At 41.9% G+C, this 23,983-nt stretch overlaps 1 protein-coding gene across 3 annotated transcripts in view; it reads right to left on the bottom strand.

Moving 5' to 3' along the window:
• GABRA2 (gamma-aminobutyric acid type A receptor subunit alpha2) overlaps positions 1-23,983 on the bottom strand; it is a 381,624-nt gene that overhangs the window by 193,979 nt on the left and 163,662 nt on the right. For all 3 annotated transcript variants that reach the window (XM_073583454.1, XM_073583455.1, XM_073583456.1), the window contains exon 5: positions 15,245-15,465. In XM_073583454.1, coding sequence (XP_073439555.1) covers positions 15,245-15,465 — 221 coding nt within the window. The remainder of the gene's footprint in view (positions 1-15,244; positions 15,466-23,983) is intronic.

Genomic DNA, 23,983 nt, shown 5'->3' on the forward strand with positions numbered 1-23,983 from the left:
GAGCGCTATGTCACAGGCTCGATGGCACAGCTGTGACCAAAGTGACTAGAGGATAATGGAGATTTTGAATCTCTGCACACACTTTTGGACACTGGACACTTTTGTATTGTGTGAGGCCCAATGAATATCTGAGTGCTATGTGACAGGCTCGATGGCACAGCTGTGACCAAAGTGACTAGAGGATAAGGGAGATTTTGAATCTCTGCACACACTTTTGGACACTGGACACTTTTGGATTGTGTGAGGCCCAATGAATATCTGAGCGCTATGTGACAGGCTCGATGGCACAGCTGTGACCAAAGTGACTAGAGGATAAGGGAGATTTTGAATCTCTGCACACACTTTTGGACACTGCACACTTTTGGATTGTGTGAGGCCCAATGAATATCTGAGCGCTATGTGACAGGCTCGATGGCACAGCTGTGACCAAAGTGACTAGAGGATAAGGGAGATTTTGAATCTCTGCACACACTTTTGGACACTGGACACTTTTGGATTGTGTGAGGCCCAATGAATATCTGAGCGCTATGTGACAGGCTCGATGGCACAGCTGTGACCAAAGTGACTAGAGGATAAGGGAGATTTTGAATCTCTGCACACACTTTTAGACACTGGACACTTTTGGATTGTGTGAGGCCCAATGAATATCTGAGCACTATGTGACAGGCTCAATGGCACAGCTGTGACCAAAGTGACTAGAGGATAAGGGAGATTTTGAATCTCTGCACACACTTTTAGACACTGGACACTTTTGGATTGTGTGAGGCCCAATGAATATCTGAGCGCTATGTGACAGGCTCGATGGCACAGCTGTGACCAAAGTGACTAGAGGATAAGGGAGATTTTGAATCTCTGCACACACTTTTGGACACTGGACACTTTTGGATTGTGTGAGGCCCAATGAATATCTGAGCGCTATGTGACAGGCTCGATGGCACAGCTGTGACCAAAGTGACTAGAGGATAAGGGAGATTTTGAATCTCTGCACACACTTTTGGACACTGGACACTTTTGGATTGTGTGAGGCCCACTGATATCTGAGCGCTATGTGACAGGCTCGATGGCACAGCTGTGACCAAAGTGACTAGAGGATGAGGGAGATTTTGAATCTCTGCACACACTTTTGGATACTGGACACTTTTGGATTGTGTGAGGCCCAATGAATATCTGAGCGCTATGTGACAGGCTCGATGGCACAGCTGTGACAAAAGTGACTAGAGGATAAGGGAGATTGGATTGCTTTTAAAAAAGCAGTTTGCGGAGTAGTGGGTAAACAGCAATGCCAGCCTGTCAGGAAGCCTTAAAAGGCAGCCCAACAACCAACACCACTGATACACCACAATATAGCCTCCCCTTGCACTGCACACACAGTGACTGGTGTGTTGTGCAGGCCAAATCGCTAGCAGCAGAAGCAGTTTTTTTTTCTTCTCAGCAGGACAAAAAAAAAAAATTGGGATTGCTTTTAAAAAAGCAGTTTGCAGAGCAGTGGGTAATCAGCAATGCAGGAATGTCAGGAAGCCTTAGAAGGCAGCCCAACAACCAACACCACTGATACACCACTATATAGCCTCCCCTTGCACTGCACACACAGTGACTTGTGTGTTGTGCAGGCCAAATCGCTAGCAGCAGAAGCCGTTTTTTTGTCTTCTTCCCTGCCTAACGCTCTCCCTACAGAATCATCAGCAACCTCTCCCTATACTGAGATCGGCAGAAGTAAGATGGCGGTCGGCGTGCACGCCCTTTTATACCCCCTGTGACGCCCACCAAAGCAAGTCAATCACTTGCATGCCCTTCTGAAAGATGGTGGTGACCCCTGCCTATGTCATCACGTTGCCCACAGTGTCCGTGGATCCTGATTGGCTGAAAAAGAGCGCAAAACAAACTTTTGAAACGCAACTTTGGTGCGTAAGTCGCCGACCTCGTGGCCGACCTCATCCTAGGGTCGGGTTTCGTTTCATGAAACCCGACTTTGCCAAAAGTCGGCGACTTTTGAATTTTTTCGACCTGTTTCGCTCAACTCTAGTGGTCACACCAAATACTTACTTGATTTAACTGATAACGTTAAATTATTATACATTTTATGCTTGAAAGCACTTTTGCTTTGCTTTATTTTTTCCACACCTGCCTAAAACTTTAGCACAGTGTGTCTAAACACATTTATTTTCTTTTAGATTATTGTTGCATATGTCCCTATACATTTCTGAATATTAAGTGAAGTCTCCCACATTTATATACTGCTTCTAATTCCCTACAAAGCAAGCTCATCAATACCTAGGTGTCCTGGTTTCATAGACTTATTAAAATATAGAGACAGCAATCTGGTCGTATAGTACAAACAACTCAATGGTAACATCTATAAACTGAATAAAATGCTATTAAACTACCTCAGTGCTTTTTATGGTCCCGTAAACCACTTCATCATTTCAAGGTTTATGATTCTACTTGTAATGTAACAACTATGCATATACTGTAAAGGAACAATATTGCAATATACTTAAATGGGACAACAGCACAGCTTGATATTTAATCCTTTAAGGACAAGGACTACAGTAGTTTGGTACTTAATGGTGCAGCATTTTTTAATTTCCCATACAGTAAAGATCCATTGTTTTAACTATTTTTCCATTGATATAAAGGCTTGTTTTTTGGAGCTTCCTCCCTCTCTCAAGTACTTTAGAAGTTGTGATTCTATTAAGACCAGAATAATTCCCTTTAACCCCTTCACTACCAAGGGTGGTTTGCACGTTAACTGACCACTGTCCCTTTATGAGGTAATAACTCTGAATCGTTTCCATGGATCCCGGTGATTCTGACATTGTTTTCTCGTGACATATTGTACTTCATGTTAGAGGTAAAATTTCATTCAAATACCTTGCGTTTATTTGTGAAAAAAATGGAAATTTGGCGAAAATTTTCACAATTTTCCAACTTTGAATTTTTATGCCCTTAAATCACAGAGATATGGCACACAAAAAACTTAATAAATAACATTTTCTACATGTTTACTTTATATCAGCACAATTTTGTAACCAAAATTTTTTTTTGTTAGGCAGTTATAAGGGTTAAAATTGACCAACGATTTCTCATTTTTGCAACACCATTTTATTTTTACGGACCACATCACATTTTAAGCCACTTTGAGGGGTCTATATGATACAAAATCCCCAAAGTGACACCATTCTAAAAACTGCACCCCTTAAGGTGCTCAAAACCACATTCAAGAAGTTTATTAACCCTTCAGGTGCGTCACAGGAATTTTTTTGAATATTTAAAAAAAAATGAACATTTAACTTTTTTTCACAAAAAAAATACTTCAGGTTCAATTTTTTTTATTTTACCAAGGGTAACAGGAGAAATTGGACTGGAAAAGTTATTGTGCAAGTTGTCCTGAGTATGCTGATACCTGATATGTGGGGGGGAGCCACTGTTTCGGCACATGGCAGAGCTCAGAATGGAAGGAGCGCCGTTTGACTTTTTCAATGCAAAATTGGCTGGAATTCAGATCGGACTCCAAGTCACATTTGGAGAGCCCCTGATGTACCTAAACAGTGGAAACCCCCCACAAGTGACCCCATCTTGGAAACTAGACCCCCCAAGGAACTTATCTAGATATGTGGTGAGAACTTTGAACACACAAGGGCTTCACAGAAGTTTATAACGTACAGTGGTACAATTAAAAAATCATATTTTTTCCACAAAAATGATCTTTTCACCCCCAATTTTTATTTTCAAAAGGGTAACAGGACCCTAAAAGTTATTGTGCAATTTGTCCTGAGTACACTGATACACCATATGTGGGTGTAAATGACTATTTGGGCGCATGGCAGAGCTCAGAAGGAAGCAGTGCCATTTGACTTTTTTGGCTGGAATTGAGATCGGACACCATGTCCCGATTGGAAAACCCCTGATGTACCAAAACAGTGGAAACCCCCACAAATGACACCATTTTGGAAACTAGACCCCCCAAGGAACTTATCTAGATGTGTGGTGAGAACTTTGAACCCCCAAGGGCTTCACAGAAGTTTATAACGTACAGCCGTACAATTAAAAAATCATATTTTTTCCACAAAAATGATCTTTTCACCCTCAACTTTTATTTTCCCAAGGGTAACAGGACCCTAAAAGTTATTGTGCAATTTGTCCTGAGTACGCTGATACCCGACATGTGGGGGTAAACCACTATTTGGGCGCATGGCAGAGCTCGGAAGGGAAGCAGCGCCATTTGACGTTTTTGGCTGGAATTGAGATCGGACACCATGTCGCGTTTGGAAAGCCCCTGATGTACCAAAACAGTAAAAACCCCCCACAAATGACACCATTTTGGAAACTAGACCCCCAAAGGAACTTATCCAGATGTGTGGTGAGCACTTTAAACCCCCCAGTTCTTCACAGAAGTTTATAACGCCCGGGCATAAAAATAAAAAAATCGTATTTATTCCACAAACATGATCTTTTAGTCACCAATTTTTTTATTTTCCCAAGGGTAACAGGAAAAATTGGACCCCAAAAGTTGTTGTCCAATTTGTCCTGAGTACGCTGATACCCCATATGTGGGAGAAAACTACTGTATGGGCACACGTCAGGGCTCGGAAGGGAAGTAGTGACGTTTTGGAATGCAGACTTTGATGGAATGGTCTGCGGGTGTCATGTTGCTTTTGGATAGCCCCTGATGTACCTAAACAGTGGAAACCCCTCACAAGTGACCCCATTTTAGAAACTAGACCCCCTAAGGAACTTATCTAGATGTGTCGTGAGCATTTTGAACCCCCCCAGTGCTTCGCAGAAGTTTATAGCGACCGGGTGTGAAAATGAAAAAATCATATTTTTTCAACAAGCATGATCTTTTAGTCCCCATTTTTTTATTTTCCCAAGGGTAACAGGAGAAATTGGACCCCAAAAGTTGTTGTGAATTTGTCTTGAGTACGCTGATAACCCATATGTGGGAGAAAACTACTGTATGGGCACACGTCGGGGCTCGGAAGGGAAGTAGTGACGTTTTGGAATGCAGACTTTGATGGAATGGTCTGCGGGTGTCATGTGCGCTTGGAGAGCCCCTGATGTACCTAAACTATTGAAACTCCCCACAAGTGACCCCATTTTGGAAACTAGACCCCCCACGGAACTTATCTAGATGTGTGGTGAGCACTTTGAACCCCCAAGTGCTTCACTGAAGTTTATAACACCTGGGCGTGAAAATAAAAAAATCATTTTTTTCCACAAAAATGATATTTTTGCCCCCAATTTTTTATTTTCCTAAGGGTAACTGGAGACATTGGACCCCAAAAGTTGTTTTTCACTTTATCCTGAGTAGGCTGATACCTTATATGTGGGGGTAGAACACTGTTTGGGCGCATGGCAGAGCTTGGAAGGGAAGGAGCACCATTTGACTTTTTCAACGCAAAATTGGCTGGAATTGAGATCAGACACCATGTTGCATTTGGAGAGCACCTGATGTGCCCAAACAGTGGAAACCCCCCCAATCATAACTCCAACCCTAACCCCAACACACCCCTAACCCTAATCTCAGCCCTAACCCTAGCCCTAACCTTAACCCTAGCCCTAACCCTAACCCTAATGGGAAAATGGAAATAAATATATTTTCTTTTAATTTTATTATTTTTCCCTAACTAAGGGGATGATAACGGGGGGTATGATTTACTATTTATGGCGGTTTTTATATTTGGCAGCTGTCACACGCTAAAAGACGCTTTTTATTGTAAAAATAGTTTTTACATCACCACATATTGAGAGCTATAATTTTTCCATATTTTCACCCACCGAGTCATGTGAGGTCTTATTTTTTGCGGGTCGAGTTGACGTTTTTATTGTTATCATTTTCGGGCACGTGACATCTTTTGATCGCTTTTTATTCCTATTTTTGGGACGCAGAATGAACAAAAACCAGCGTTTCATGAATTTCTTTTGGGGGTGCATTTACACCGTTCCACCTGCGGTAAAATTGATAAAGCGCTTTTATTCTTCAGGTCAGTACGGTTACAGCGATACCTCATTTAGGTCTTTTTTTATGTTTTGGCGCTTTTATGCAATGAAAACAATTTTATATAAAAAATAATTATTTTTGCATCGCTTTATTCTGCAAGCTATAACTTTTTTATTTTTTTGCTGATGATGCTGTGTGGCAGCTCGTGTTTTGCGGAACAAGATGACGTTTTCAGCGGTATCATGGATATTTATATGCGTCTTTTTGATCGCGCGTTATTTTACTTTTTGTTCAGCGGTATGATAATAAATCATTATTTTTTGCTTCGTTTTTTATTTTTTAAGGGGTTCGCTAAAGGGGTTTATAGGGTGGGTCGTTACGGACACGGCAATACCAAATGTGTGTACTTTTATTGTTTTTTTGTATTTCCAAAAAATGAATTTATTAGGGAATTTTTTTTTTTTTAATTTATTTAGCGATTTTTAAAAAATTATTTTTACACTTTTTTTTAACTTTATTACATTGTCCTGGGGGGAACATAACTGTCATGTGACAGATCGCTGATCTATCACATCACAGATCACTGTGACACATCAGCGATCTGTCACAGGCACAAGACTTCCTCGTGCCTGCGCTTTGCAGGCACTGAGGAAGCCAGCTCCCTGCAGGCCCCCGAAGGTCCCAGTCACCATCTTGGATCTGGGGACCTGCAAGGATGAAGCCCCCCGCAGCAGCGCTGCACATTGCGCTGCTGTTAGGGGCTCAGGGAAGCACGGAGGGAACCCCCTCCCTGCCGATGCTTTCCCTTTAACCCCTGGTACTCCGTGACCGCGTTTGATCACGGTGTGCCAGGGGTTAACATGTCAGGGGCGGTCCGTGACCACCCCTGACACATTGTGTTGGGTGTCAGCTGTGATAATCAGCTGACACCCGGCCGCGATCAGTGGCGCTCACCACATGCTACATGATCGCTACGATGTAATATTCTGTCCATGGGAATTAGGTCCAGGGTCACATGGACGGAATATTTCGTCCATTGTAGGTAAGGGGTTAACATCCTCATAATTTGCCTAGTCGAATGTCAACAGATCTGCTCTCATTCCTAGTTGTCAACAAGAAATCTATAAAGTGTTAGAGCTAGTGATACATCTTTCATGACTGATTGGGTTCAAAGAGTTGGCTGCCTTCTGTGAATGATGGGAGCCGGGAACCCAAGTGAGAAGCACTTCCAGCTTCAACATGGCTCTTACGAAAAATAACAGCGTTCAGCCCTGCCCACCCAGCCAGAAAGATGCAGGTGAGAAGTGTTTTGACCTCACTGAATTGTGGTGTTTTTGCCATAAATATGTGCTTATTTGAGGGTGAATACATTTTTTATATAGATTTTTTTAGCATCTAAAAGAGCAGGCTCTTTTTTGTCTAGTGAAGCCAAATGATCCAGATTGACAATCACCAGTGACAGCTCCATGGCTTATCTAGGCCTAGCACAGTTCTCTATCTGACAACTGTAACAGTATTTAGGGTTGTTTTTTTTTTGTAAATGGAACTAATTATGTTCTTTCATACTTAACTTTGTTATATCTGTCAGAACCAACGGGCTCAAAAAGGTTACCTCAGACAAACTTGGAATTATATACTCCATCTGGCAGATTCCAGAGGAACCCCTACTTTCACTATACTATCCTCATACACATTAGCAGGGTGTGCAATGAGACATGTAGCTAAACCCCCTGTCTTCTTTAAGAAAAGAGGCTGTAAAATTGTAACCTTCTTTTATTGATTGCAGCTGTGACAGGAAAGGGTGAAACTATAGGATGCAATAACAGGAGCATTTCAGAATATATAACTGCACAGAGCATAAAATACAGATAGTCTGCAATACACAGTAACATGAGGTAATACATAGGTACCATAAGGTAATACATAGGTACCATGAGGTAATACATAGGTTCCATGAAGCAATACATAGGTAACATGAGGTAATACATAGGTACCATGAGGTAATACATAGGTTCCATGAGGTAATACATAGGTAACATGAGGTAATACATAGGACCATGAGGTAATACATAGCTGATGATTACCTATTTAATACAACAAACGTTTTAAACACAGGATTATAACACCTAGATAGTGCTTACCAACTATGCTTAGAGCAGGCTGTTTAAGAAGCATGAAGAACACGAATGGTGTAGTTTCTACTAAGACACATGGAGGAATAATGGCTGCTATTCCCCTCACAGTGTCATAAACAAGACTATGATGTAACAGGAACAATCCCACAATACATTGCAAATTAAACTAGAATCTATGCATTAAACGGCCAGCAGGTGGTGCTGTTATCTTACAGTATGAAATATATTAAGGATTAATACACAAAAAAATACAATGTCTGTAATAATCAAAGACATAAAAAATGACTAGACCTTCTAGACAGCAATTATATGGCTGGACAGAACACTCCCCGCTTGACGTCAGCCGACGTCACTATTGTGTTTATTGGATAAGAACAGCAGAACGAGTTCCCCTACTGGCCTGAGGAACAATTTGGTTTCGCCTTGTTTTCCTATTTTTACTTCCACCTTACGTACGATTCCATCCTTACTTGGGAATGTCTGGGTAATGAGACCTAATGGCCATTCATTTCTTCAAGATGGACAGTCTTTCATTAGTACTATATCGCGAGGCTGGAGGTTAGGCTTGCTGGTTTGCCACTTTCTCCTCTGTTGCAGAGTAGGCAGGTACTGTTTTTTCCACTTGTCCCAAAAGGCATTGGAGAGACTCTGTACTTGTCTCCATCGACTCCTGTAACGGTCTTTAACATTAAATTCTCCAGATGGAGAGCAATTAGGGTCGGTCTTCTGCGTAAGCAGCAGGGCTGGGGTGACAACAGTTGGGTCATCAGGATCACTGGAAATTGGAGCCAACGGTCTGGCGTTTATGATGTCTGACACTTCGGCCATGAATGTTGTCAAGCTTTCGTGTGTCAGTCTTGCAGATCCTTCCTGTAAGAAGATTGAATTGAGGATTCTCCTTGCGACACCTATCATTCTCTCCCATACACCTCCATATGTGAAGAATATGGTGGGTTGAATGTCCAAGTACACCCTTGTACACTTAGGTATTTTTCTATGTCATTCATATCCAAGTTGGAAGAGAGTTGCAGTTCTCTTGCTGCTCTGAGTTTCCTCAGAACACTATCTTTTGGTATTGGTCATTGATTGGTTAAACAGTCGATTTCTTTGTCATAGTTTTCCCGTTGTACCGCTCGGATAATTATATTCTTCGACTGCTCTAGCTGTAGAGCTGTGTGGACGTGTTTACCATGGTGCCAGTGGTCCTCAAATTCTTGAAGTGTATGTGCTAACCCTGCATGACCGTTCTTACATATCTTCTCCATGAAGGTTAAGAAATGGTCTTTCATCTTTGGTCTAATAAGGAAGCTGTGCCTGAGGGAGACAAATCATTTGTAAACTTGTTCTCTGTTGTTAGGCAAGTGTTGTCTTTGAGGCTTGAAGGGTAGAGGTGCAATCCAGCACTTCATTTTGTCCTGCACCATTCCTTGCTCCATCATCTCTAGGAACAGTCTATCTTCAAATGACATTGCTATACGATTATCTTCTTTGGTCTTGTGGAAGACCATACACCCAAGGTGATCTTGGTCGCAATTCTGAATGCAATCATTGGCACGACTCGCTAAGATACTTGGTGCTGAAGTGCTGTGTAGCAACTCCTTTATGAAGTAGTGATTTTCACATGGTTGAAGGATAGATGGACGTCCATTCTCGAGAGTCCTGGTAAACATGTTGTTAACCACTGTTGGTTTGTGTGCACCTCCTAAACAGACCTCTCCTACAATTACTCACCCAAGGTCGAGTCTCTGAGCATATGGAGCATTGTGCGAGCCATTGATCTGTTGTCTAACCTTGTGAACTTGTAGAATATCTCTCCCTAGGAGCAAGATTATTTGAGCCTCTGGGTCAAGGTAAGGAATCAAGAGTTCTATGCGCTTCAGATGAGGATGATACGATGCCACTTCAGGCATAGGTATCTCTGACCTGTTGTCAGGAATCTGGTTACATTCCAATATAGTTGGTAAGAGCAGATGCATTTGGCCATCTATAGACTCGACTACATAGCCTGTTGCTCTCCTACCAGCTGTCTCTACTATACCGGCACAAGTTTTCAAAGAGTAGGGGGCACTGGGTCCTCTGACGTTAAAGCTATCAAAGAAGGCAGACTTGGCTAATGACCTGTTACTCTGATCATCTAAAATCGCGTACACTTTGATGGTTTTGTCCCTTTCGTCTGCCGTGTAGACTCTCACTAGGGAAATTTTAGAGCAGGACTTTCCTCCTTTGACATTTCCACAAACTTCTGTACACTTAGAAGTAATGGCTGGCGTGTCAGTATTTGAGTCATTTAGCTCCCCGTTATGCTCTTGGGGCAAAGCATCCGATGGTGGCCCAGGGTGTAGAACTGAGTTATGTTCGGTGCTGTCACATTCAGTACACCTTGCACTAACCTCACAGTCCCTGGCGAAGTGGGATGTTGAAGAGCAGCATTTGTAGCAGATGCGGTCCTCCTTAAGGAAGGCCTTCCTTTCTTTCAATGACTTTTCTCTGAAAGTTCTGCACTTAAGTAAGGAATGTGGCTTCTTGTGTAAGGGACACTGCCTGCTTGGGTCCTTGGATTTGTCTTCTCCTTGACCGGAGCTGAACTCTTTGCGAACTGAACCTGTGGACGAAATGTTAGTTTTGTGGATCTCTACAGTTGCTCTACGAGGTTTGCTAACAGAGTTATTGGCACATGACAGCATGAAATCAAAGCTAGGATCATTTCTAATTTTTGCTTGGTCTGAGACAAAATCTACAAACACATTGAATGGAGGAAATGGTACATTGTAAGTCTGTTTATACCTAGAACCATATGCAACCCATTTGTCTTGCAGGTTATATAGGAGTTTTTGAACTATGGGGTTCACACCTCTAGCAGTGTCGAGATATGTCAACCCCACAAGATCTCCTTCTGCTTTTGCCACACACAACTCCATTAACAAGTCAGTTAATTCTCTGAGCTTTGAATAATCCTTGTTCGCTATTCTAGGAAAGTCCTCTATTCTTTTAAGCAAGGCACTTTCTATAACCTCTACTGAGCCATAGCATTCATCAAGTCTATTCCAAATTCTTTTGAGGGCAACATCTGGATAATTTACATTAGTGTCTCTGATTCTCTTTGCGTGTTCGGCAGACTCACTTCCTAGCCATTTTACCAAGAGATCCACTTCTTCACTACATGATATACCTATGTCTCTTATGGTATTTTTGAAGGAGCCTCGCCAAGCCCTGTAGTTTTCAGCGCGATCGCAGAACTTTACAAGTTAGTGACCAACTCACGTCGAGCAAGGCACTTGGCAAAGTCCATCGTGGCTTGATTGGCACTGATGCCAGCTGATGCAGTGTTGTCAGAGTACATGTGTGCTGTGTGATCATACCTATTAGATGTCTCTGGTTTGGTCCAACTGCTGTAGTACCTTTCTGAAGCGAAGGGATTCTCTTTAAGCCGTGACAGATTCCGGATCTTCTGTTCTGGAGAAAGATTATTGTAGTCAGTATCATCCCAATGTGTATTTCCTTGCTTTTGGTAAGGAGACTGATAGTTGGCTTTCTGGGGGTCCGAATTATCTGGTTGGCTTGGCTTGTTGACAAAATGCTCTGTCTTCGCCTGTGGGTCTGGATCGTGATTTGATTTGGAAAGCTGATGGATGTACTCTGCAGTTTGCTGCAATGGATCATGAGTAACTTGTTGTAGGCCTAGCACACTGCTGCGTCTGCTGTGTTCGTCGTCAGAATATACGGCAGCTTCTAAGGCTTCTGCTTCTGCTATGGCAGCTGCTGTTTCTTTTTCAATAGCAAGTTTCTGTAATGTTGCTTCAAGGCGCGCCTTCTCTGCATCCAGGCATGCTTGTTGGCGTGCTTTCTCTGCATCCAGGCATGCTTGTTGGCAAGCTTTCTCTGCATGCAGGCATGCTTGTTGCCACTTCAGCTTTTGCGCGGGCAATAGTGGCAGCATTGCTGACAGATGATGTCTTGGAGGAACCAACTCGTGATCTCGTCTTGAAAGAGGATGCTCGTCCTTGAGACATGATTCAACAGTTAGATGACCGCTGTTATATCCCTTTGTCGGCTCTGCGTGGATAATGGCGGGCTCCGTATGGTCTGATTATTCGGTCCGACCATTAGGAGGTTGCTGCAATATCCGTATGCAATAACCGTATGCTTGGATAATGGCGGGCTCTGTAGCATCAGATCTTCTGAGCTTGTTCTCAGCAGTTGTTTCACCATACTGTCCTCATACACGTTAGCAGGGTGTGCAATGAGACATGTAGCTAAGCCCCCTGTCTTCTTTAAGAAAAGAGGCTGCAAGTTGTAACCTTCTTTTATTGATTTCAGATGTGACAGGAAAGGGTGAAACTATAGGATGCAATAACAGGAGCATTTCAGAATATATAACTGCACAGAGCATAAAATACAGATAGTCTGCAATACACAATAACATGAGGTAATACATACGTATTTTTTATGGCATTTGCTTGTGATATTTTTGGCAGGTACTTTTGTGTATATGTTTTTGGTGCACAGGATCATACTCTAGTCTCCCCTTCTCTATTGTTGTCCTGTTTGCGTCTTTGTATTACTTGCTATTATGCTATTTACATGGTAATTATTGATGTTATTGCTGAATAAAGTTTATATTTTTATATATAAAAAACTTTTTTGAATCCAGTACTCCCATTTTTTCGCCTTGTTCTATGTCATATATGGACTGAAAATTGCATTACAATGGAAGTTTATTTGACTAGGTCACCACCTTTTTTCTTCTGATCAAAAGTGTTGGGCTCTTTCTTGTGTTTAAGAAGCATGAAGAACACGAATGGTGTAGTTTCTACTAAGACACATGGAGGAATAATGGCTGCTGTTCCCCTCACAGTGTCATAAACAAGACTATGATGTAACAGGAACAATCCCACAATACATTGCAAATTAAATTAGAATCTATGCATTAAACGGCCAGCAGGTGGTGCTGTTACCTTACAGTATGAAATATATGAATGATTAAGGCTGTGTGCACACGCTGCGGATTCTGCTGTGGTTCCGCAGCGGATTTGGCCACTGCTGGTCCGCAGCAGTTTCTGCTGCGGTGTACAGTACCATTATTCCCTATGGGAATAAAAAGCCGCAGTGCAGATGGTGCGGATTTTTCTGCGCGGTTTTCCTGCGGTCTTGAAACCGCAGAAAGAATTGACATGTCAATTTTTTCTGCAGATTCCGCTGCGGTTTGCCATCTCCTTCATTGTGGAGATGAAAAACCGCAGGGCAAAACTGCAGAGCAATCCGCAGGTAAAAACGCAGGTCTTTTGACCTGCAGATTTACCTGCGGATTTTACAAAATCCGCGTGGCCAAATCCGCACCCCGATCCGCAGCGTGTGCACACAGCCTTATACACACAAAAATACAATGTCTGTAATAATGGCAGACATAAAAAATGACTAGACCTTCTAGACAGCAATTTTATGGCTGGACAGAACATTCACCCTTTAAACCCCGTACACGATTATGATTTTACAACGGGTCCACTGAATTGCTTCCATAAAACAACTGCAGGCTAGAAGAGCAAGCAAGAGGCAAGTAGTCAAAAGGGTGGTCAAAAAACAAGCTGAGGTCAGACAACAGGATATACAAAATAGCACACAGGATCAATGAGACCAGGTCTAACTGAGTAACTGGAAGCTAGAGACTTTCAGCAGGGGTTTATGTAGAAAGGAGCCCCATCCATGAGTCCCATCAGAGAGCTAATTTCATAACAGCTCACTGCAGCAAAACACAAATAGACGTGAATGGAACAACTAATCTCAGAAATATAAAACTGCTGACGTCCAGTAGTAACCATGGTATTAGTGCAGCGGTGCCTAGTGGTCAGGGCAGGGGTTGCAGCTGTATGTTCAGACACAGACGTTACATCCTCTTAGCTTGGCATATCTCAAGGTGAATTGAGCAAAGGACCTGCTTAGATAAATGCATAATTTTGCTATATTCTATCATTTATTTATTTTACTCATTTATATAACGCTATTAATTCCACAGCGCTTTACAGACATTATTGGCACTGTCCCCAATGGGGCTCACAATCTAGAAACCCTAACAGTATATCTTTGGAATGTGGGAGGAAACCCATGCAAACACGTGGAGAACATACAAATTCCTTGCAGATGTTGTCCTTGGTGGGACTTCAAACCAGGACCCTAAACACTGAGCCACTGAGTCACTGTGCTGCCCCTATAGGTATACACTCTATGCGTCTACATGTGTTCCTTCCCAGTGGTTGTAATGTGAATTGCATCCTGTTAAGGATTGTTGGCTGCAAATAAAATAGGTGTGCTACACTATTGCCATAGATCAACACAGCGGTCAAGGTGGTGTCTTATCGGCATATGATTTTTCTCTAATATTATCCAACTACAAGTCTACAGTATAGTGCCTTATAATGTCTTGTAGCATTACTGTGGTTTTTAATAGAAATGCCACAAAATAGTTATCTTCACCTTACTAAAGTTACAACAATTGCTACAAAAAAACCCAAATACCTGCAATATTGCCATATAAACGTACTGTAATACCATACGTATCTAATGATCTTTTATTTTTTTTTTCCTAAGTAGCAATATCCATCAAATCCTTCAATGCAAAGCAGATGCATCTTTACAATATTTTATCTTTAAAAACTTGATGGCCTACAATCATGCTGTATCTATGATGTAACTCTTAGGCTAAGGCTACAAAGAGACGTGTTATACAACTGCAATGTTCAGCTTAGTCATGCAACAAAAATATCCATGCAACATTCCTATGGCAAGTTTTGTGCAACTAGAGACCAGTGACAGAAAACTCCACACATTTAGAGACATTTCCGACTTTGTGTTGCAAGAGGTCGCATGCTACAATGCAACACCATAGTGTATTAATGGACGCCGTGTCGCAACGAGAAACTGCGATTTCAGCCTAGCAACACATTTCATCACCAGAAAATTGATTTCCTATAAAAACTGAACATCATATACCAACCGGATAGTTACAGTGTCCCACTTGTCCAGAAAGGACAACCCCTAATACATTAACCCCTTAAATATTACAAATTGCAGATAATATCTGTGAGAAGAATTTTCAGCATTACATTTACATGTTTGTTGTATTTTGTTTTTTCGAGAACTTTAAATAAAAAATAAAAATAGTTAAGAAAAATACCTCATAGTATATAGCAGGGTTCCATCGTCTTGAATTCTCAGCAGCTTATTAGGCATTGTCATATTATGGGCTATAGACTTTTTTCCATTATGAAAGAAAGTGTCTGGAGTCCAAATTTTATTTGCCATTAGATTGTTCAACCGAAGAATGGTCATTGGTCCAGTGAACCTTAATCTTTCGTCTTCCCACTTTTGTCGAAAAAATACATCTATAGTATACTCCTATGTTAAAAGAAAGCATAATAATTACTTGACGGTGTTACTACACCTGTGCCTTTAATTTCATTTGTGCATAATATATGTAATAAATAGTATCTGCATTTTAATTTAATTTAATAAGTCAAATAGTACAATTGAAGATCAAAATCTTTGTGATGTTTGTTAAATGCCTCTTTTCCTGCCAGTCACGTGTCACATCTTATCTCTTTGCACTGAAAAATGTTAAGATTTCAGAGTCCTCAGTGGTTGATATCTTTTAATTGCTAGCTGCAAAGGAAGTAACAAATTGCAAGCTTTGGAGACTACTCGGGACTCTTTATCAGGCACAGATGAAGCCTGATGAAGAGACCTGAGTTGTCTCGAAAGTTTGAAATTTGTTACCAAGTTTTCAGGTAGCCATTAAAAGGTATCAACCACCAAGAACTCTCAAATCTTAATATTTTTCTATCTATTGGCTAACAAAGTTCAAAGATACATAATTCTCCTTGCACTGGCCATTCTCTCTACAAAAACTACTCAAACTTGTATACAGTAATGGATCAAACAATAGCTGACGTCTCTAAAAGTCTTTTGAGCAAGGATAGGATGAAGCTGCAGGGAGAAAGCAGCAGAAAGAAAAAAAGGTGAAACCGTTGAGACTTGAGTTGAGCGACTTTGGTCGGATCGGGTTTCATGAAACAAAATTTGAGTTGGATGAAGCTGGTCCGACTAGGGCAAAAAAAAGTAGGAGTTTCGTCCGAAACCTGACCCAATGCAAGTCAATGGGAAATAAAAGTCGGCATTGAGCTGATGACATTCATCCACTCAATGCCGACTTTTATTCCCCATTGACTTGCATTGGGGTCAGGTTTCGGACGAAACTCTGACTTTTTTTGCCCTAGTCGGACCAGTTTCATCCGACTCAAATTTTGTTTCATGAAACCTGATCCGACCAAAGTCGCTCAACTCTAGTTGAGACTTCAAAAAAAAGGTAAAAGTGTTTAAAATGTTTTCAGCAAGTCAATTTATGGCTCGACATAACGACATTCCCCATACACACAATGATTGCTTATTCTGAAAAGTCAAACATATAATATAAATGCTAAAAAATTGTAAGATAGTTCCTGGACTAAACCAGTGAACCAAGCAAAAAACACAGACAAAAAAAACTGTAACAAAGTATTATCAAAGTTTACCAAAAATGCAATACTAAATAATAAACATCATTCAAGAATATATTGCTAACATGTCCTGGGTCCAGCGCCGTCCCTTACTCTTGTCTCCTATGGCTGTTGTCCTTTGCAGTAGTCCATGCCAGGTTTTTGAAGTAGCCAAGTGAACTCCTCTGACACTATTGATTTAGGCCTCTAAGGCCAGTTCAGGCGGAGACCAAGTTTTTGGGTTTTAAGAAGCATTGTCCACAGTTACTTCACTTTGCTCAGAAGTTTGCTGCTACTTTGCTACTTCATTTAGCTTAGTTACATCCACTCCTGCAACTCAACTCCTGACAACTCCTGCAAGTAAGTTGCCAACAACTTCTCACAACTGTTCTTTGTGTTTTTCACACCTGTTCTCTTCAGTTAACACAAGACATATCTTCAAGTGAGTCTGCAGTTTGTCTACACTTTATTGTGATCCTGCAGTTAACTATTTTCTGTCTACAAGTCCAACTTTGCATACAATGCTACCTTTAACCTTCTCCCTGCTGGAAAATACTAAACTGGATTTACTTCTATTTTTCCTATGATTAACCACTGACCTGCTGGAATATTCCTGACTGCATTTGCTTCTCTGTTATTCCTGTGAATAACCAATGCACTGCTGGAAGTTGTAACACCCGCATCTCTGTCTGCAGTCCCTCCCTTCCTGCAGAGACATCAGCATACTCACAGCCTAGGCTCCAGTCCTGCTTCTTCCAGATCTGCTGCTGCCTGGGGTGCATACACTCCTAGCATATCTCCAGGCACTATGCTGAGAGCGCGTGTGCACACTTCCTCTTTCTTAATGGGGCAGCGCACATTCCTGTAAAGTGTCCCCAGCCAATAGTTGAAGTACACTTAATATTTAAAATGCCTCCTCCAACATGAAGGTGCCTGTGCAATGTTGTGAGTTTGTCCTTAGCATGTTTGTCAGTTCTCAGGTCCCTGTACTAGCATCTCAGCCAGCTGCACCCACCAGTGCTCACCTCAATGACAGCAGAGCCAGCTGCACCCGCCAGTGCTCACCTCAATGACAGCAAAGCCAGATGCACCCACCAGTGCTCACCTCAACGGCAGCAGAGCAAGCTGCACCCACCAGTGCTCATCTCTCAGTCAGACTGTCCTGTCTGCACCTGTGGTTCCTGTCATCTCTACCTGCCTGTATTTGTTGGACATTCCCCCAGGCCATTCCAGCTATCATCTCCTAGGGGTCAGCCGCCATCTACCCAATGTCAGTATTGGAGTAACACCTGGATCACCTCCCTTGTCTCTCCACGGACTACGGGGTCATTAGCTGCTGCGTGTCCATGGTCGGATTGGGTGAGGCTTCTAGTGACGTCCCTCCAGGTCTTCCTTGGGCTTTGGCACAGTGGTTCCACCACCCAGCCTGTTACAAAAGTTATCAGACTTCACTCCTGCAATTAACTGTATTTGTATATAAAGATATCAGATTCCGATACAGTTATTGTTCTCTTCTGTATCTGCACAACTGACTCTTCTTCATCTGTGCCACATTCACCACTTTTTTGTTTTCATTTTGCATACCTTGCTGTCCTGGTCAGCACTGACCCATGTGTCCTCTGTCAAGAACCACTCCACTGCATCATCCCATACATACTCTGCTGCTTATTCAGATCTATGGCTTAGAGAATCCAATTCACCAGGTGATCTCATGACAGAAGTATTTCTGTTAATTGAAAACTCAAAGCAATCTCTAATAAATCTTTTGACTTAAGTAGTTTACTAAGGACTGACTTAACACAGTTCACTCTGCTTATCATGCACTTTGGGGGGTTCACCATTAAACCTCTGCAGATGGATCAGGTATTTACTGCAGAACTTGAAGGTTGCATTCATAGAGTAGCTACTGGCTGGTAAAGGTACCAGAGAAGAGTTGCCAGTCAAGGACAAATACATAATCGGATACCAAAAGAAAAGTCAAGGAAAAAAATGGGTTCAATTGCAAAGGATCAGACAGAGATAACAGACAGAATGATCAGACTTTCTTAGAATTCTTAGTTTTACCTATCAATAGTCAGGACTAGAGTTGAGCGATACCGTCCGATACTTCAAAGTATCGTATCGGATGGTATCGGCCGATCTTTAAAAAAAGTATCGGTATCGCCGATTCCGATACCGGAAGTCCCATTCAAGTCTATGGGACTTCCGGTATCGGAATAAGAAAAACCCTTTCCTGCCCTTGTACAGCCTCTCTGGGGTCTGTACGGGCCTTTCGGGGGGCTGTGCCGGCCTGCCAGGGGGTCTGTGCAGGCTCCGGTGGTCTGTGCCGGCCTGCCGGTGGTCTGTGCAGGCTCCGGGGGGCTGTGCCGGCCTGCCGGGGGGGCTGTGCCGGCCTGCCGGGGGGCTGTGCCGGCCTGCCGGGGGGCTGTGCAGGCTCCGGGGGGCTGTGCAGGCTCCGGGGGGCTGTGCCGGCCTGCCGGGGGGCTGTGCCGGCCTGCCGGTGGTCTGTGCAGGCTCCGGGGGTCTGTGCAGGCATCGTCCGATGGGACTACAAGTCCCATCGGGCGATGCCTGCTACCATGACAGTGATTGACACATTAGCCAATGATGGGACAGTAGTAGTCCCATCATCCGGCTAATGTGTTAAATGTAAAAAAAAAAAAAATTACATGCTACATACATACAACATGCATACTACATACATGCTACATTCATACTACATACTACATACATGCTACATTCATACTACATAAATACTACATGCAACATACATACTACATATATACTACATGCATGCTACATACATACTGCATGCTACATACATACCACATATATACTACATACATACTACATGCATGCTACATGCATGCTACATGCTACATACATAACACATATATACTACATGCATGCTACATACATACTACATGCTACATACTACATATATACTACATGCATGCTACATACTACATGCTACATACATACTACATATATAATACATGCATGCTACATACATACTGCATGCTACATGCATGCTACATACATACTACATACATACTACATGCTACATACATACTACATATATACTACATACATACTGCATACATACTACATGCATGCTACATGCATGCTACATACATACCACATACATAACACATATATACTACATGCATGCTACATACATACTACATACATACCATATACATACTACATGCATGCTACATACATACTACATGCATGCTACATACATACTACATGCTAAATACATACTACATATATACTACATGCATGCTACATACATACTACATGCTACATACATACTACATATATACTACATGCATGCTACATACTACATGCTACATACATACTACATATATACTACATGCATGCTACATACATACTACATGCATGCTACATACATACTACATGCTACATACATACCACATACATACTACATATATACTACATGCATGCTACATACATACTGCATGCTACATGCATGCTACATACATACTACATACATACTACATGCTACATACATACCACATATATACTACATACATACAATACATTCATACAATACATACATAGACATACAGTACATATAACATAGAGTAACATACTTACCAATACTTGTCACATTGTTCCCCGAAGCCATTGTCTTTTCCGGAATAAATATTAACATAACAAACCACAAAAATACTCACCCACGATCCGAAGCAGTCCACGAGTGTGTCCCATGACGATCTTGGGTAGAGAACTGCAGCATCAGCTGTTGCTGCCGTTCTCTACGGGCTGCAGGAATCCAATGACGGAAGGTAGGTATCCTTCCGCACTGTATTCCTCTGCCACTTAAAAAAAAAAAAAGTCCCTAGTCTCACTTTATGCCATTGCTGTGTGGGAAATTCCCACGCAGCAATGGCATAAAGTGAGACTAGGGACTTTTTTTTTTTTAAGTGGCGGAGGAATACAGTGCGGAAGGATACCTACCTTCCGTCATTGGATTCCTGCAGCCCGTAGAGAACGGCAGCATCATCTGATGCTGCAGTTCTCTACCCAAGATCGTCGTGGGACACACTCGTGGACTGCTTCGGATCGTGGGTGAGTATTTTTTGTGGTTTGTTATGTTAATATTTATTCCGGAAAAGACAATGGCTTCGGGGAACAATGTGACAAGTATTGGTAAGTATGTTACTCTATGTTATATGTACTGTATGTCTATGTATGTATTGTATGAATGTATTGTATGTATGTAGTATATATGTGGTATGTATGTAGCATGTAGTATGTATGTAGTATGTATGTAGCATGCATGTAGCATGTAGTATGTATGTAGCATGCATGTAGTATATATGTAGTATGTATGTAGCATGCATGTAGTATATATGTAGCATGTATGTAGTATGTATGTGGTATGTATGTAGCATGTAGTATGTATGTAGCATGCATGTAGTATATATGTAGTATGTATGTAGCATGTAGTATGTATGTAGTATGTATGTGGTATGTATGTAGCATGTAGTATGTATGTAGCATGCATGTAGTATATATGTAGTATGTATGTAGCATGTAGTATGTATGTAGTATGTATGTAGTATGTATGTGGTATGTATGTAGCATGTAGTAAGTATGTAGCATGCATGTAGTATATATGTAGTATGTAGTATGTATGTGGTATGTATGTAGCATGTAGTATGTATGTAGCATGCATGTAGCATGCATGTAGTATGTATGTAGCATGCATGTAGTATGTATGTAGCATGCATGTAGTATATATGTAGTATGTATGTAGCATGCATGTAGTATGTATGTAGTATGTATGTAGTATGTATGTAGCATGCAGTATGTATGTAGCATGTATGTAGTATGTATGTAGTATATATGTAGTATGTATGTAGCATGCATGTAGTATGTATGTAGCATGTAGTATGTATGTAGCATGCATGTAGTATGTATGTAGCATGTATGTAGTATGTATGTAGTATATATGTAGTATGTATGTAGCATGTAGTATGCATGTAGCATGCATGTAGTATGTATGTAGTATTTTTTTTTTTTACATTTAACACATTAGCCGGATGATGGGACTACTACTGTCCCATCATTGGCTAATGTGTCAATCACTGTCATGGTAGCAGGCATCGCCCGATGGGACTTGTAGTCCCATCGGACGATGCTTGCACAGACCCCCGGACATCAGCACAGCCCCCCGGCAGGCCGGCACAGCCCCCCGGCAGGCCGGTACAGACCCCCACAGGGTGCACAGACCACCGGCAGGCCGGCACAGCCCCCCGGCAGGCCGGTACAGACCCCGGGCAGTCCACACAGCCCCCCGGCAGGCCGGCACAGCCCCCCGGCAGGCCGGCAGAGACCCCCGGAAGGCCCGAAATGACGGCGCATCATGATGCGCACACACCGCGCATCATGATGACGTCAGGCGTCAATCAACTGAACTTCCGATTCCGATGCCGAATTCCGATATTGAAAAAATATCGGAAGTCGGTATCGGAATTCCGATACAGCAAGTATCGGCCGATACCCGATACTTGCGGTATCGGAATGCTCAACACTAGTCAGGACAGAAAAAAATCAGGTCCTTAGAAGTTCTTAATGTGAGGTAAGCACAACCTCAAATGAAAATCAACACATGACAAATTATACAGTCATTATTTAAGAAAAAACAGGCAAAAAATGCAAATACAGTGAATGAAAAATTAAGTAAATATCATGAATCAAATGCTGTAAAACCGCCTTTAGCAGCAATAACGTAAAGTAATCACTTTAGACTGTATATAAATGTATCAGTCTCTCACATCATTCTGGAAGAATTTTGGCCCACTCTTCTTTACTAGAACGAATAATTTTAATGAGGCTTGTGGCCATTTATTTATACACAGCTTTCTTAAAGGGAATCTGTCAGGAGGTTTTTGCTACATCATCTGAAAGCAGCATCATGTAGGCAAAGAGACCCTGAATCCAATAATGTATGACTAAATTTACTTGGTGCAGTGGTTCTGACACAATCAAAGTAATTGGATTTAGCAATGCAGCAAAGCTGAGAAAGCTAACCCCACCCACACCAGGCTCTGTATGTACATTGTCTATAGACAATGAGCTTCTTATCACTGGAGGAGGGGGAAAAATTGGACTTACAAGGTCATGCTAACTAGTCACAGCAATGATTATTGCCAGGTAATAAAACCTTTAGTTTAAATAAGCAACAGCAGACAGCCTGACATGTGACACATAGATGAATTTTGAGTTTTAACTGGAGATGAGCGAATCTTTCAAGGTTTGGTTTGATTTGCTGAATGTTAAGAAGTTTGTGGAACATGTTTGCCAACCGGTTCAACGAACGTACCTGAACCCCATTAGATTCATTGGGAGGCCAAACCAAACTTATACACAACACTTTAATGAGTAACATAAAGCGTCCCAAACAGCTAACATTTAGGGCAGGCACCATGAAAATTGGCATCCATTTACCCACAGTAGAGATTTGAAAATGGTACAGCAGCAGTCAACCATAGGCCATGCATGAGGTATCACCATCTGGCCCAGCATTTACAGCTTAGAAATTAAGATTCAATTAGGACCTCATGGTTAAGGGAGTGGTGTAAGACTTCATAGCTGGGAGCCCTGATACCTCATCCAACACCTCCATTTTTTTCCAGCCACACTCAAATGGCAACAAGTAAAGTGTGAAAAATATTGGAGACATAATTCCATGTCAATCATCTGTATACTATTGGGCATTGAATTATAAAAAATCCTTCAGCACATGCTGTGGTAACATGACACCTGGACAGCTCAGACAATGGATTCACACCGCTACCGAGCTAGCTGGTATGCAACCTTCTACAGGAAGACCCTCTATAGATCCAAGTCATGCGGCCTGAGTCCTTTCTTCAGCCAGTTAGGATTTCAAAAAGAGGTTATGGAAATATTATACGTCCTAGCAGTACATCATATATATTTCCGAGATCCCTAGGGCGGGACAAGTGCTTTTCTGGGTCTCTAGTCATTCTAACAAGCACGGGAAGGGAGATATATAGAACAGCCACTAGCATCTAGGTAGTAAAATTGTGTTTAGTCTCTATGAGTAGCAGGGGCCTGGTCAGATCTGATGGTGACAGAACTGCAGCCCTAGGACCTCCCAGAAAGGAGTTATGACCTTTCATAGATTTTGGGAAATTTATCCCCAAACCTCAAGGGGAGGAGATTTAAGTTCAGTCTATAGGGTAGGAAGGGAATGACTCAGAGGGTTAAATGCTTTTGTGCAGCATTTCCGATTGTTTTTTCCCTGGGAGGTACCGAGGACATCATGTGATGACAAGTCACACAGAGAGGGAAACACAAGCCTCCCATTTAGCAGCTCCTCCTCC

This window comes from Dendrobates tinctorius, unplaced genomic scaffold, assembly GCF_039654945.1.
Source record: "Dendrobates tinctorius isolate UK_male_01 unplaced genomic scaffold, ASM3965494v1 ptg000079l, whole genome shotgun sequence".
NCBI classification, from domain to species: Eukaryota; Metazoa; Chordata; class Amphibia; order Anura; family Dendrobatidae; genus Dendrobates; species Dendrobates tinctorius.